The sequence below is a fragment of the Taurulus bubalis genome, assembly GCF_910589615.1.
Source record: "Taurulus bubalis genome assembly, chromosome: 15".
NCBI lineage: Eukaryota > Metazoa > Chordata > Actinopteri > Perciformes > Cottidae > Taurulus > Taurulus bubalis.
The window spans coordinates 3,015,577-3,028,912 of record NC_136603.1 but is presented as its reverse complement, the minus strand read 5'-3'; the positions used below and the strand labels follow the sequence as shown (position 1 = coordinate 3,028,912).

The following is a 13,336-nucleotide window of genomic DNA, read 5'->3' as shown; positions in this document are numbered from 1 at the left end:
CTCTCTCTTTCTCTCTCTCTCTGCAGCTCTCTCCTCCCTCCATGTGGTTTTCATTGAGGCGTTCTGACCCCCCCTCTCTCACCCTAACGGGGTCATGTGACTCACCCAATGGGAGGGTGGGTAAGATGATATCATAACAGGATCAGTGACAATATGATATTTATGTGTATTGTACATATTCCTGTGAGGAGAGCGACGCAGTGAGAGGCACCTCGTTATAATAATCACTAATACTGCTTTTATACTTGTTTATTTATACTATTTAAAAAAGTATATAGTACTATAGTGCTACTATATGAAGCAAAAGTTGCATTTCATTTCACATTTTCCTTTATTTTTTTCTAATATTTCTTAAGAGCAACTGTACTCATTTCTCCCCAGGGATCAATCAAATATTCTGATAAGATCAATATTAATCCAATAGACTTTAAAAATGCAACAATGACACGTAATGCCGCTTCATGCTCTCCTTTGTTCTTGTTTTCTGGATAAAAATACATTTTGCTCTATTTTTATAAAGTGAGCAGTGCTTACATGTTCTGGTTATTCCCAGAGAGTTCATTAATGTGTATGAACTTCAACAATAAATGAGTCTGACTGTGAAGGGATTTACAGCCTAATGGTTATCGGTGGGGATCCGACTTTAAACCCTTTAAAAGACAAAAGGTCAAGTTTACTTTCAGTAATTGATTGTTTTTTTTTCTTCTTCTTTTGAGTTCAAAGTAGCAGAAAAAAACAAAACAAGGAAGTGTCTCATCAATCAGTAAAGACGATAAATGACTCAGGCCCATGTTTCAGGAGCTGATAGAAATCAAATAAAAAAAATGAACAAAAAACTTAAATTAATAGCATAATATGGCCAATACTGTAGGATTAAGACAGCAAAAAAATACATAGAATTATAACATTTTAATATATGACTAACTCTGGTAAAATGCATTTCTTCTTGTGTGAGATTTCATAGATGGTCTGTGACAAATAAACTAAAGTAATTTAAATGAGACTTCTAACGTCAAGCATTTATAGGAATATACATTATTGTGTAGGAAAAGCTGAGAAGATTTTTTTAATTCTCTCTCAAGGAAATGAAAGAAATGAAAATAAACACACCACAGCACCGTGGAGCCGGACAGCGAGAGGATGAGACTTCTGCTGGATCTGGTTTCTGTTCAGCAGGTTATGAATAAGATATAAGAGATATATACGGGAGACCAGCTGTCTGTCTGCCTGTGTGTGTGTGTGTGTGTGTGTGTGTGTGTGTGTGTGTGTGTGTGTGTGTGTGTGTGTGTGTGTGTGTGTCTGTGTGTGTCTGTGTGTCTGTGTCTGTGTGTGTGTGTGTGTGTGTCTGTGTGTGTGTGTGTGTGTCTGTGTGTGTGTGTGTGTGTGTGTGTGTGTGTGTGTGTGTGTGTGTGTGTGTGTGTGTGTGTGTGTGTGTCTGTGTCTGTGTGTGTTAGTGTTCAGACACCCCGATAAAACATTCTCTGCTTCTGAAAACACACAAAGACAGAAGTGAAGCTTTCCTCTTGAAAAGAAACTCTCTCCGTCTATCAGTCCAACACACACACACACACACACACACACACACACACACACACATACACACACACACACACACACAGATGTGCATGAGGTCACACAGGCATTTCCAGCCAACACTGATTTACACACACTCACACTCACACACACAATCCTTCGGGAGCTTGAAATGCTCACAAACACTCCACAAAACGGTCTCCACGGCAACACTCCCACAGCACTTAACCCCGTTTGACCGACGGCGGCGGACCCTGACACTGTTCCTAAGTTTAGAGTAAAAAAGGCAACGTGACGCTGAAGGATCCCTCTGATAGGTTCATAAGCTCCTCTCTGGAGTCTTTGTGTTAGCTAACGTTGCTAGCTAACGTTGCTAGCTAACGTTGACTTTACGTTTGTTACGCAACGTTGCTCAAGAAAGTCTGCGAAAGAAACACTACTGCTGCTTTGTACATGTCGTTAAAGCGCCACGTATCCCGGGAAACCAAACGCTGTCACGTCCGGGTTCATGACGTCATCCGGAGGCTGTGTTCAGTCCCTCTAAGAAGCTGCTTTAGTTTACCACAGCCGTGTGAACCCAAACTGAAACGGATCGATTGCAATGGACGGATAAAGCAGGATGTCGAATGAACTGCCAAACAGCGACGATTTGTAAAAAGTCTGGATTCATGCTTTGGCAGTTCTCTCCGCAAGACCACAAGCACACGACTTTTAAAATGCTGGTTTTGTGAACGTAGCTCTGATCGATCGATGCTAGGCTATGCTAACATTGTAGCTGCTCCAACAACACTCAAAACAACATCATGAGTAGATATTTAGTACAGTTGTGTTGTGCTTGTTACTATTTAATACGTTTACTATACAATTTGAGAATTTCCTTCTGAGTTTTGTGCCCAAAGGTTCAGCTTCCGCCTCCAGGTCTAAAACAGCCGTCAGTGTCTTCGCTCACAGAGGTAAAACGTTGCCAGCTGTCCCGTAAAGACGGCGTTACAAAGCAGGAAGCCGGAAACCGCCGAACCGACCAAAATGAGGGAATGGATTCAAGGTGAGTTTGCAGCTTGGAAAAAAGAAAACGCTGCCTTAAGTTTATTGATGCACGGATGCCATTTAACCTTTTGGAAACCGTGCACAAAAATCCCCCCCAAAAAAAACAACGTTTCGTTACTTATCTCTGGAAACACATCGTTGTTTAACTTCATTTAAATTGCTCCAATGCCGCAACCCTTGTGAGAAGAGACATGTGGTGTACAAAATAATTAAAGTAACCGTTAAGATTAAGTACTTACGTAAACTCCACCAGCTCCGTCAACTTCTACGGCGGACCGTAAGGTTTTACTAAATCCTCAATAAGTACACCTTACAAAGTTGGATTTCACTATCAAAGACATCTCCATAACCCTGTGGGCTTGTCTACGGTAGTCTACATATAAAATATAAGCTTTCAAGACTCCCTATTTGTACCTGATAAATCACAAAACGGCCGGAGTATTTTTTTTTCTTCTTCCGTCTCACGTTTCCTGGTCCTCAAAGCTTCCTGTTGTGCTCACGTTCCTAAGACCACGCCATACAGCAAGTCCAAGCATGCCCCATTCAGACAAAGTTTTGGCATAAAATAAGTAATCTTTCCATTTTTTAACCCAACAACACAGTTCTTTGACTGAAACTCCTTCGTAACACCACAATGCTTTGTTTTATTGTGATTTTTGTTGCATATTACGATTCTTTAGGTCCTAATCGTTCCAAAAAGATGCCTTATTAGTATGTGGGCTGTTGTAAAGGCCCTGAAAAAAATCTGAAATAAATTCTTAAAACAATTATATTAAATAACACAAGTATTAGAGCTCATTTGGGGTTCATACGACTACTTGAACACGGGGGGAACAAGAGGTCCAACCTCAGTGCATGGTTTTCAATTAATCATGAAATCTCTCACAGGAAGATTGTGGAAAACAAGAACTCACCGGCCGGAAGGCGATCTTTGTTGCAACATGAAGTGGGTGGAAAAAACAAGGAAGGGTAATATGTGCAAGAGGGATTTACTAAAAATACAATTATTTTTAAAATACATTTTTAAATGCGGGACAATCCAAAAAAACGGACCAATTGTGTCCACAAAACCAATAGATCGCATTTTGTGACTAACTCACAAACTAAGAGGCATTAAACGGGGTGTTAAACGAATGAAGAAGAAGACGACCTGGTGAGTTCAGAAGTTCAGTATTTCTTCGGTTTTAAAGAATAAGACCGGTGGATGTTTGGGTTTCCTCTGAGTGATCCAGTCTGAGGAGGACCCGCTCCGTCAGCTCACGGCTGTAGACTCGTGTCCGTATCTGCCGACATCAACAAACTAAAGTCTTGCATCAACTTTTCTAATAGGTGGAGGCCAGAATGAGTCAGCTTTTTCAGCTACTTAGTCAATTTCCAGCTTAACTTCTTATCCATTCAACCTCCTCTTGACGCACATCTGTTTTATTTTTCTGCACCAAATCTCTTAATACTTGATTTAGTCCCGGATGAATGAATGTACAGCTACAGCTGATTTGCTGCTCACAGTATAAGCACAAGGTCCACATGTTGTTTCTGAGCTGGACGGGTTCTGTGACTTTTCTTCTCCAACGTCCATCGTGTTTCAAAGCTGAATCAGTGGAGTCCTCGTTCACCACCAAGTAGAAAACAAGTAGACAAATCTATGAGCTGTCACTTCTGTGATCATTTTATCACAAAACACCATCTTTTCCTCAACCTAACAAAGTATTTCACAACCTTTTCCTACACCTAACGAAAAATGTTACGATCTTTTCCTCAACCTCACGAAAAATGTCATAAACACATAAAAAACAAAAAACAACTTTACGTAAAAAATAACCAACGTATATTATAATACGAGTAATGCAACGTTGACTACACGTATGGGTCGTTTTGGAAAGTAATAATAGGATGTGAGTCGGTACGTTTGCTTAAAATATGTGAGCTTTGTCATGACATACTGGTTTTGAATGAACATGTAAGAGTCTGTTCACTCTGGGTTAAAGGCTCCGATCTCTCTGAGCACTTTTCTCTGTTTGGAGAATGTGAAATAACTTCTGACTCTCGTTCTCCGACTACTCAGTTGTTTCCCGTCTTTCTACCGTGTGTGTAAATCTACTGGAGTTTGTTTACAGATCTGATGGCTGAGTAGCATCATGTGACATGATGTATAACGCATGCAACTGGTCTGTGTGCTTCCTGCCGTAAAGGCTAGAAAAGCTGCGGCGGTAGAAATGCTCCATCAAAATCAAATAATTCTCAATTATCTATCGATCTGGATACAACGCCGAACCGTGTTCCGCCTATTAGTGACCCCTGGTTTAAAGGAACAGGGATTTTTGAGTTATTATCCACACACATAGACAGCTGTTATGACTTCAACATACATTGAGACTATCACACTTCATTAGACTGAATTTATTGTAGAAATGAAATGTCCCCAATAACAAAATGTTTCAGGTAGGTTGAATCTTTAATTAGTTTTCAAGTGAAATACCCACACATTTGTGACATTACATCTTATAGAAAATGTATTTTAACCTTGATCCCCACATATAGCAATAGCAAAACTAAGCATCAGACGCCCCACTCTCCCAACCCCAATTAGAAAGACATTCTTGCTGTTTTCTGTGTCTTTTGTTGTTGTTGTTGTTGTTGTTATTGCGGCAAAAATAACCGCAATGACAGTTTAAAGGAGTAGTTAGTAAGATTTAGTGAAATCCGCTCACTCCTGCCATTCGAATTGTGTCGGAGAACTGAAGTGGCCTAACGATAACAAAAAAGAAAGAATGACTCTCTCTCTCTCTCTCTCTCTCAAGTGTTTGCTTTGTCCATTCTGGGCTACCGTAGAAACATAGCGGCAACACGGTGGACTTTGTGAAAAGGACCTGCTCCTTATGAAGCTCAATCGAAGGTAACGAAAATACAGCGATTCTTAGGTTTAGCTGATTATACACCAATGAAAACATAGTCATATTCAATTTCTGTCAATAAATGCTTCCAGTAACTACGGTTGGTGAAGTCATTTAGCTCCAGGTATCTACCAAAAGTCGTCACAATGATGAAAATAAATAAATAAATTGTTCTCATAGGAAACAACCACAATAGGTTTGAGGCTGCTAGAACGTGCTCAGTCAGGATTTTAGTCTGTCTTCCCCAGTTTGGGAACCGCTCTACATAGGAAGACATTTATTCTCCCATCTGCGACAGAACAACGGAGGACGGTAAGAATCTCGAGCCGGTCTCGAGCTCACGGATTCGTCCAAACCCAAACGCAGGGTAGAGGGGTTCGGTGAAGGTGCATTTGAAGGTGTAGAGGTGGATCTGTTCGGCCGAAGAGACGATGGAGGGGAGCAGGTAGAAGGACAAGGTACCGGCGGGCCAGTCCAGATACACCGCGACTCGGTTGGAGTCAGACAGCAGGACAGCGGCTACGTCTTTTGGCTCGTGGTTGTGCCAGGCCGTGTAACCGTGAGCGGAGCAGAACAGACTCCAGGACCGATCGTTCCATCCAATGCAGCAGTCGGCACGGTCTCCTCTCCTGTTGATTCCTCTGTACGTTACTCCTATGTGAACCCTTCCTTTCCACCGGACCTCCCAGTAGCAACGCCCAGTCAGACCTTCTCTGCACAGCAGCTGTCTCCAGCTGTCGAATCTCCCCGGCTGATCGGGATACGGCTGTTTCTCTCTCACCACCACCACTCGCTTGTTGTCATCAGACAGTGAGAGGTTTCGGTCGGCAGTGTTGGGGTTCAGAGAAAGCTCACAGAAATCTAATGGAGGACATAAGACACAAAACACAGCGTTAAGGTGACGGCCCTTTGAATTCACTGATGCAGCTTCCAATGTTGACTGAAAACGATATTGGTTATGATGGGTAGAAATGCTGGTCCACTGTTCCACGACCGGGACGGAATCCGCACTGCTCGTCTTGAATCTGAGGTTCGACAAGCGGTCGGAGCCTCCTTTCCAGCACCCTGGCATAAGCTTTTCCCGGGAGGCTGAGCAGTGTGATGCCACGATAGTTTGAGCACACTCTCCGGTCCCGGTAGCGACCTCTGCCAGGGATATGGGAGAAACCACCCCAAAGTCTTCCGGCGCTGCCCCCTCTCCGGGGGACATGTTGGCCGGGTTTAGGAGTTCCTCAAAGTGCTCTTTCCACCGCCCGACGATGTCCCCAGTCCGGGTCAGCAGTTCCCCCCCGCTGAGAACAGCCTGGGGTAGCCCCTGCTTTCCCTTCCTGAGCTGTCGGATGGTTTGCCAGAACTTCCTTGAGGCCAACCGAAAGTCCTTCTCCATGGCCTCCCCGAACTCTTCCCATGCCCGAGTTTTAGCATCCGCGACCATCGCAGCTGCAGCCCTTCTGGCCTGCCGGTACCCGTCAGCTGCTTCAGGAGACCCCTGGGCCAGCCAGGCCCGAAAGGCCTCCTTCTTCAGTTTGACGGCTTCCCTCACCCCCCGTGTCCACCACCGGGTTCTCGGGTTGCCACCACGACAGGCACCGATGACCTTCCGGCCACAGCTCCGAGCAGCCGCGTCCACAATAGAGGCTTTGAACATGGTCCACTCGGGTTCCATATCCCCAGCCTCCCTCGGGATTTGTGAGAAGTTCTTCCGGAGGTGGGAGTTGAAGACCTCCCGGACAGCATCCTCCGCCAGATCCTCCGCCAGACGTTCCCAGTTCACCCTCACTACACGTTTGGGCTTGACAGGTCTTTCTAGCCGACTCCCCCGCCATCTGATCCAACTCACCACTAGGTGGTGATCAGTTGACAGCTCTGCTCCTCTCTTCACCCGAGTGTCCAAGACATACGGCCGCAGATCAGATGATACGACTACAAAGTCGATCATTGATCTCCGGCCTAAGATGTTCTGGTACCAGGTACACTTATGAGCCACCTTATGCTCGAACATGGTGTTCGTTATGGACAAACTGTGGCTAGCACAGAAGTCCAACAACAAAACACCATTCGGGTTCAGATCGGGCAAGCCGTTCCTCCCAATCACGCCCCGCGAGGTTTCTCTGTCATTGCCCACGTGAGCGTTGAAGTCTCCCAGGAGAACTATGGAGTCGGCAGGCGGCGCCCTTTCCAGGACCCCTCCCACTGACTCCAAGAAGGCCGGATACTCTGAACTGCTGTTCGGTGCATAAGCACAAACAACAGTCAGAGCTTTACTCCCTGCAACCCGTAGGCGCAGGGAGGCGACCCTCTCGTTCTCCGGGGAAAACTCCAACATAGCGGCGCTCAGCCGGGGGCTCGTGAGTATCCCCACTCCTGCCCGGCGCCTCTCACCCTGGGCAACTCCAGAAAAGGACAAAGTCCAACCCTTCTCCAGGAGCTTGGTTCCAGAGCCCATGCTGTGCGTGGAGGTGAGCCCAACTAAATCTAGCTGGTACCGCTCCACCTCCTGCACCAGCTCTGGCTCTTTCCCCGCTAGCGAGGTGACGTTCCACATCCCTAGAGCTAGTCTATGCTGCCGGCGATCGGCTCGCCCAGGTCTCCTGCCTGGCCCGCCGCCCGGTCTGCATAGCACCCGACCCCGATAATTCTCCCCGCGGGTGGTGGGTCCACGGGGTGACTGCTGCTCCATGCTGTTTCTTCGGCCTGAGCCCGACCGGGCCCCATGGGCGAAAGCCCGGCCACCAGACGCTCGCCGACGAGCTCCCCTCCTGGGTCTGGCTCCGGGAGGGTGCCCCGGTTTCCCTTGTCCGGGCGAGGTAACTTCAGACCGTGGGCTGCTATTCAGCAGGGGGTTTTTTTTAACCGCTCTTTGTCTGGGCTCTCCCCCGAGACCTGTTTGCCTTGGGAGACCCTACCAGGGGCTGACGCCCCGGACAACATAGCTCCCAGGATCACTGAGCCACTCAAACTCCTCCACCATGTTAAGGTGGCGATTCATTGGAGGAGTTATCCGGGCTATCCGGTCTTTGTACGCCTGCAGTAGGAGCTGTGTCCGCATCCTCGGTAGTAAGTCAGACACGTTCCCGGTGGGTGTTGGCCTCCGCCAGGGCTGCCCTTTATCACCGGTCCTGTTTGTGACCTTCATGGACAGGATATCTAGGCGCAGCCAGGGGGCGGAGAGGATCCGGTTCGGGAGTCTCGGGATCGCCTCTCTACTGTTCGCGGATGATGTGGTCCTGTTTGCCTCCTCGGACTGTGACCTCCAGCATTCACTGGGGCGTTTTGCAGCCGAGTGTGAAGCGGCAGGGATGAGAGTTAGCGCCTCCAAATCTGAGGCATGGTGCTCTGCCGGAAACCGGTGGACTGCTCCCTCCAGGTGGGGACAAACTGCCTACCCCAAGCGAAGGAGTTCAAGTATCTCGGGGTCTTGTTCACGAGTGAGGGTAAGGTGGAGCGGGAGATCGACAGACGGATCGGTGCGGCTGCAGCTGTAAAACAGGCGCTGTACCGGTCCATCCTGGTGAAGAGGGAGCTGAGCCGGAAGGCGAAGCTCTCCATTTACTGGTCGGTCTATGTTCCAACCCTCACCTATGGTCACGAACTCTGGGTCGTGACCGAAAGAACGAGATCTCGGATACAAGCGGCCGAAATGGGCTTCCTCCGCAGGGTGGCCGGGCTCACCCTTAGAGATAGGGAAAGGAGCTCGGACATCAGGGGGGAGCTTGGAGTCGAGTCGCTGCTCCTTCGTGTCGAAAGGAGTCAGCTGAGGTGGTTCGGGCATCTAGTCAGGATGCCTCTTGGACGCCTCCCATTAGAGGTTTTCCAGGCACGCCCAACTGGTAGGAGACCCCGGGGAAGACCGAGGACACGCTGGAGGGATTATATCTCCCGGCTGGCCTTGGAACGCCTCGGGATCCCCCAGAATGAGCTGGAAAGTGTTGCGGGTGAGAGGGAAGCCTGGGTCGGCCTGCTGAACCTGCTGCCACCGCGACCCGACCCCGGATAAGCGGCTGATAATGGATGGATGGATGGATGGATGGATGGATGGGTAGAAATGCAACTTGTCACAGTTCAGCTATCGCTCTCACCTGCCAACCCTACAGCACTCACTCCCTTCTGTATTACCTCGTCAGCTCTATCACTCTCACCTGTCTACGCTGCTGCACCTATTCCTCTGATATATAAGCTCCTCTCTCTGGTACATAAGCCCCAGCTTCACTCACACTCACTGTCAGATCATTCTCCGAATTTCTGCCAGAACCTCCAGCAATTACCCTCCAACTGCTCTCCCGTTGTCCTGTCTCATCTTATTCTCGGCAAGACAGGGACCTTTTTCACGTGAGGTTTTAGTCAACCAGATCAGTGACACTAGAAGAGTTTAACTTACACCGAAGAGGTGCTGGGTACAGACGATGCTTTCCACAATGATCAATCCTGTGGAAGAGGTAGATATTTGTGAATGGCAGGAGGATGAATCAAAACAGGCGCAGAGTTTGCTTTCACACCTGTAGTTGGGTTCATTTGGTTCGGACCAAGGGGAAAAACATAAAGTTAAACAAATGGACAGGTAACTTGTTGAGTGGACAGAACCCACAATATCTGGTGACTGACAGCACTTTAATTCTTCTGATTTGTATATTTATGTTCTTTGCTGTCACAAAGAGCTCACAAAGAAAATACATAAGCATTATCAATATCTTAGTGAAAATCAGGTAGAAACAGAACTGTTCAAAAGCCCCTGATGACTGGTGCAAATTATGTATTGGTTGTCAAGCTTTTGAAATCGTGCTCAAATCACACATCTGTTATCATAAAGTCCTGTTGTTGGTTTGTTCGATTTCTCACCACAAAGCAAAACTGCGCCAGATTGAGCTTGGAAGCGGATCAATAGCCACCTTTCTAGTCTTGGTTCGGTTATTTGGGCCTCACCTTGGTTGCATTTACAGCTTTTACACCAGTCCATGAACCGTACTTCCCAAGCAGTTTAGGTGTGAAAGCACTCTAACACATGCACAAATATACAACAACCCGGAATGTATCGGCACAATTATATAATCTATATGCTACTTGAGTGTTTCCAGTTTCCAGCTGGGGTCATTCAGTGCAGCAGACAGCATCGTCACTCCTGAGTCTTCAGGATGGTTGAAGCTCAGGTCCAGCTCTCTCAGATGGAAGGGGTTCAACCTGAGAGCTGAAGCCAGGAAGGTACAGCCTTTCTCTGTGACCTGACAGCCCGAAAGCCTGCAAAAACATACGCAAAGCTTCATAGATTTCATAAATGTATACCTTCATTAATCAACATGTCCGACCTTTGGAAATGTCATGCTTCCTCTTACGCTGGCCAATTTGCGTTTGAGGACAAGACTTGGCAAAGGGTCAGTCTGTCAGAAATCTTTGTGTTAGAGTTCAGTTATCTTGATGAATAATGTGAATCTGGATGATGGTTATTAATCCCTTCAAATGTTAATCTATTCAACCAAGACTGACCTGAGAACCTCCAGTCTACAGAGTGGACTCCTGAGTCCAGATGAGAGCAGCTTAACACCTAAATCCTGGAGGTCATTGTGACTCATGTCCAGTTCTCTCAGACTACATTTCTTGGTGATGAAAACGGAGGCCAGAGCTTCACAGCTTTTCGGTGAGAGGTTACAGCCACTCAGCCTGAAGAAGAAAAAGTAGTTTGATTTTAGCCACAGAAATGAGCATTTTCAACACATTTTATGCTTCCATGTGTCAGTACACCTACAAAGCTTTTTTGGATGCTTTGACCACTGGAAGCAGCTTCAGAAAACCCTCCTCTGAAGTTGAGAATTTACTCAGATCAAACACGTCTAGATCCTTTTGTGATGACAGCAGGATGAAGACGAGCGCTGACCACTGAGAGGAAGAGAGTTTTTTTCCCAGGAGACATCCTGATCTCAGGTACTGTTGGATCTCATCCACTAGAGAACGGTCATCCAGCTCATTCAGACAGTGGAACAGATTGATGCTCTTCTCTGGAGACGGACTGTCCTTGATCTTCTTCTTGATGTGCTGCACTAACATCTCCTTGCATTCGAGTTTCCTTCCTGTCGTCTTCAGCAGGCCTTGTAGGAGAGTCTGGTTGCTCTTCAGTGAAAGACCCAGGAGGAAGCGGACGAACAAGTCCAAGTGTCCGTTTGGACTCTCCAAAGCTTTGTCCACTGCCTTCTGGCAGAGGTGGCTAATGTGGATATCTAGTTGTAATGGTGCAAGCCGTACCGAGTTGAACCTTCTTCTTCTCAGTAGATTGATGCCGGTGTTGATGAACGTCAGGAAGACATAAAGCGCAGCCAGAAACTCCTGAACGCTCAGATGGACAAAGCAGAATACCTTTTCCTGACTCAGCCCACGCTCGTCTTTGAGGATCTCCGTGAATAGTCCAGAGTGGACAGAGGCGGCTTCTAGCTCAATGCCACACTCTCTCAGGTCCGCTTCATAGAAGATGAGGTTTCCTTTCTCCAACTGCTCGAAAGCCAGTTTCCCCAGAGTGAGGGTGGTCTTCTTGGTCTCTGTGTTCCAGACGGGATCGGCCTCCACACTGCCGTGATACTTTGCGTTCCGTTGTTTGGTCTGAACCACCAGGAAGTGGATGTACATCTCCGTCAGGGTCTTGGGCAGCTCTGCCTCCTCTCTGATTCTCAACACGTGGTCCAGGACCGTAGCCGTGATCCAGCAGAAGACCGGGATGTGGCACATGTTGTGGAGGCTTCGCGACGCCTCGATGTGGGAGATGAGTCTGCCGGCGTGGTCATTGTCCCTGAATCTCTTCCTGAAGTACTCCTCCTTCTGCGGGTCACTGAACCCTCTCACCTCCGTCACCATGTCAACGCATTTAGGAGGGATCTGATTGGCCGCTGCAGGTCTTGTGGTTATCCAGAGGCGAGCAAAGGGAAGCAGGTTACCTTTGATGAGGTTTGTCAGCAGCACATCCACCGAGGTGGACTCTGTAACGTCATTCAGGATCCTGTTGTTGTTGAAGTCCAGAGGAAGTCGACACTCGTCCAGACCGTCAAAGATGAACAGAACCTGGAACTTTTCAAACTTGCAGATTCCTGCTTCTTTGATTTCAATAAAGTGCTGATGAAGAAGTTCCACCAGACTGTATTTTTTCTCTCTCAGCAAATTGAGCTCTCGGAAAGAGAAGGGAAAGACGAACTGTATATTGCTGTTGGCTTTGTCTTCAGCCCAGTCAAGGGTGTACTTCTGCGTTAGGACTGTTTTCCCAATGCCGGCCACTCCCTTTGTCACCAGAGTTCTGACTGGTTCATCTCTCCCGGGTAAAGGTTTAAATATATCCTCACATCCGAATGTTGTTTCTGAACCTGACGTTTTTTGGGACGCTGCTTCTATCTGTCTGAACTCGTGTAGATCGTTGACCTCTCCACTCTCTGCCTCTGTGATGTAGAGTGTTGTGTAGATCTGATTCAGAAGTGTTGGGTTTCCTGCTTTGGCAATACCTTCAAACAAACACTGACACTTGTCCTTCAGTTTAGACTTAAGTTTACGTTGGCCAATCGCAGCATGAGTTTCTGAGGAAGTAACAGGATAGATGGTCAATGGATGTTGCAGTAAATATATGTGAAATGACACCTTTTGACAAATGGATACGTTCCTTAAAACTCTGGTTCTGTTAATCACAAATTACCTTAATTTGGAACATTCAGACATTAGGCTAATGTTGGTTAAGCTCTGGAGTTCATAGATCTAGTAGATAAATGCCCATATTTCCAGAAGCGGTTTGTAATTCATAAAAGCATCTTACTGCTCTGCAGAGAGTCCGCCAGCTGCTTCTCCTCCATGTTCCTGAGGAAGTTCAGCGAGAGTTTCAGAATCGCTTCTCTGTTGCTGTTTCT

General features: G+C 47.0%; 1 protein-coding gene across 1 annotated transcript; it reads right to left on the bottom strand.

The window, feature by feature from the left end:
- Nucleotides 1–5,045: 5,045 nt before the first annotated feature.
- On the bottom strand, nucleotides 5,046–13,336 carry LOC306748124 (protein NLRC3-like). The gene is made up of 6 exons (XM_079231251.1): nucleotides 13,246–13,336; nucleotides 11,209–13,012; nucleotides 10,950–11,123; nucleotides 10,530–10,703; nucleotides 9,850–9,896; nucleotides 5,046–6,332 (listed from the first exon to the last, which is right to left on the bottom strand). The coding sequence occupies exons 1-6, from the start codon at nucleotides 13,280–13,282 to the stop codon at nucleotides 5,749–5,751; spliced, it is 2,820 nt and encodes a 939-aa protein (XP_079087377.1). The 5' UTR covers nucleotides 13,283–13,336; the 3' UTR covers nucleotides 5,046–5,748.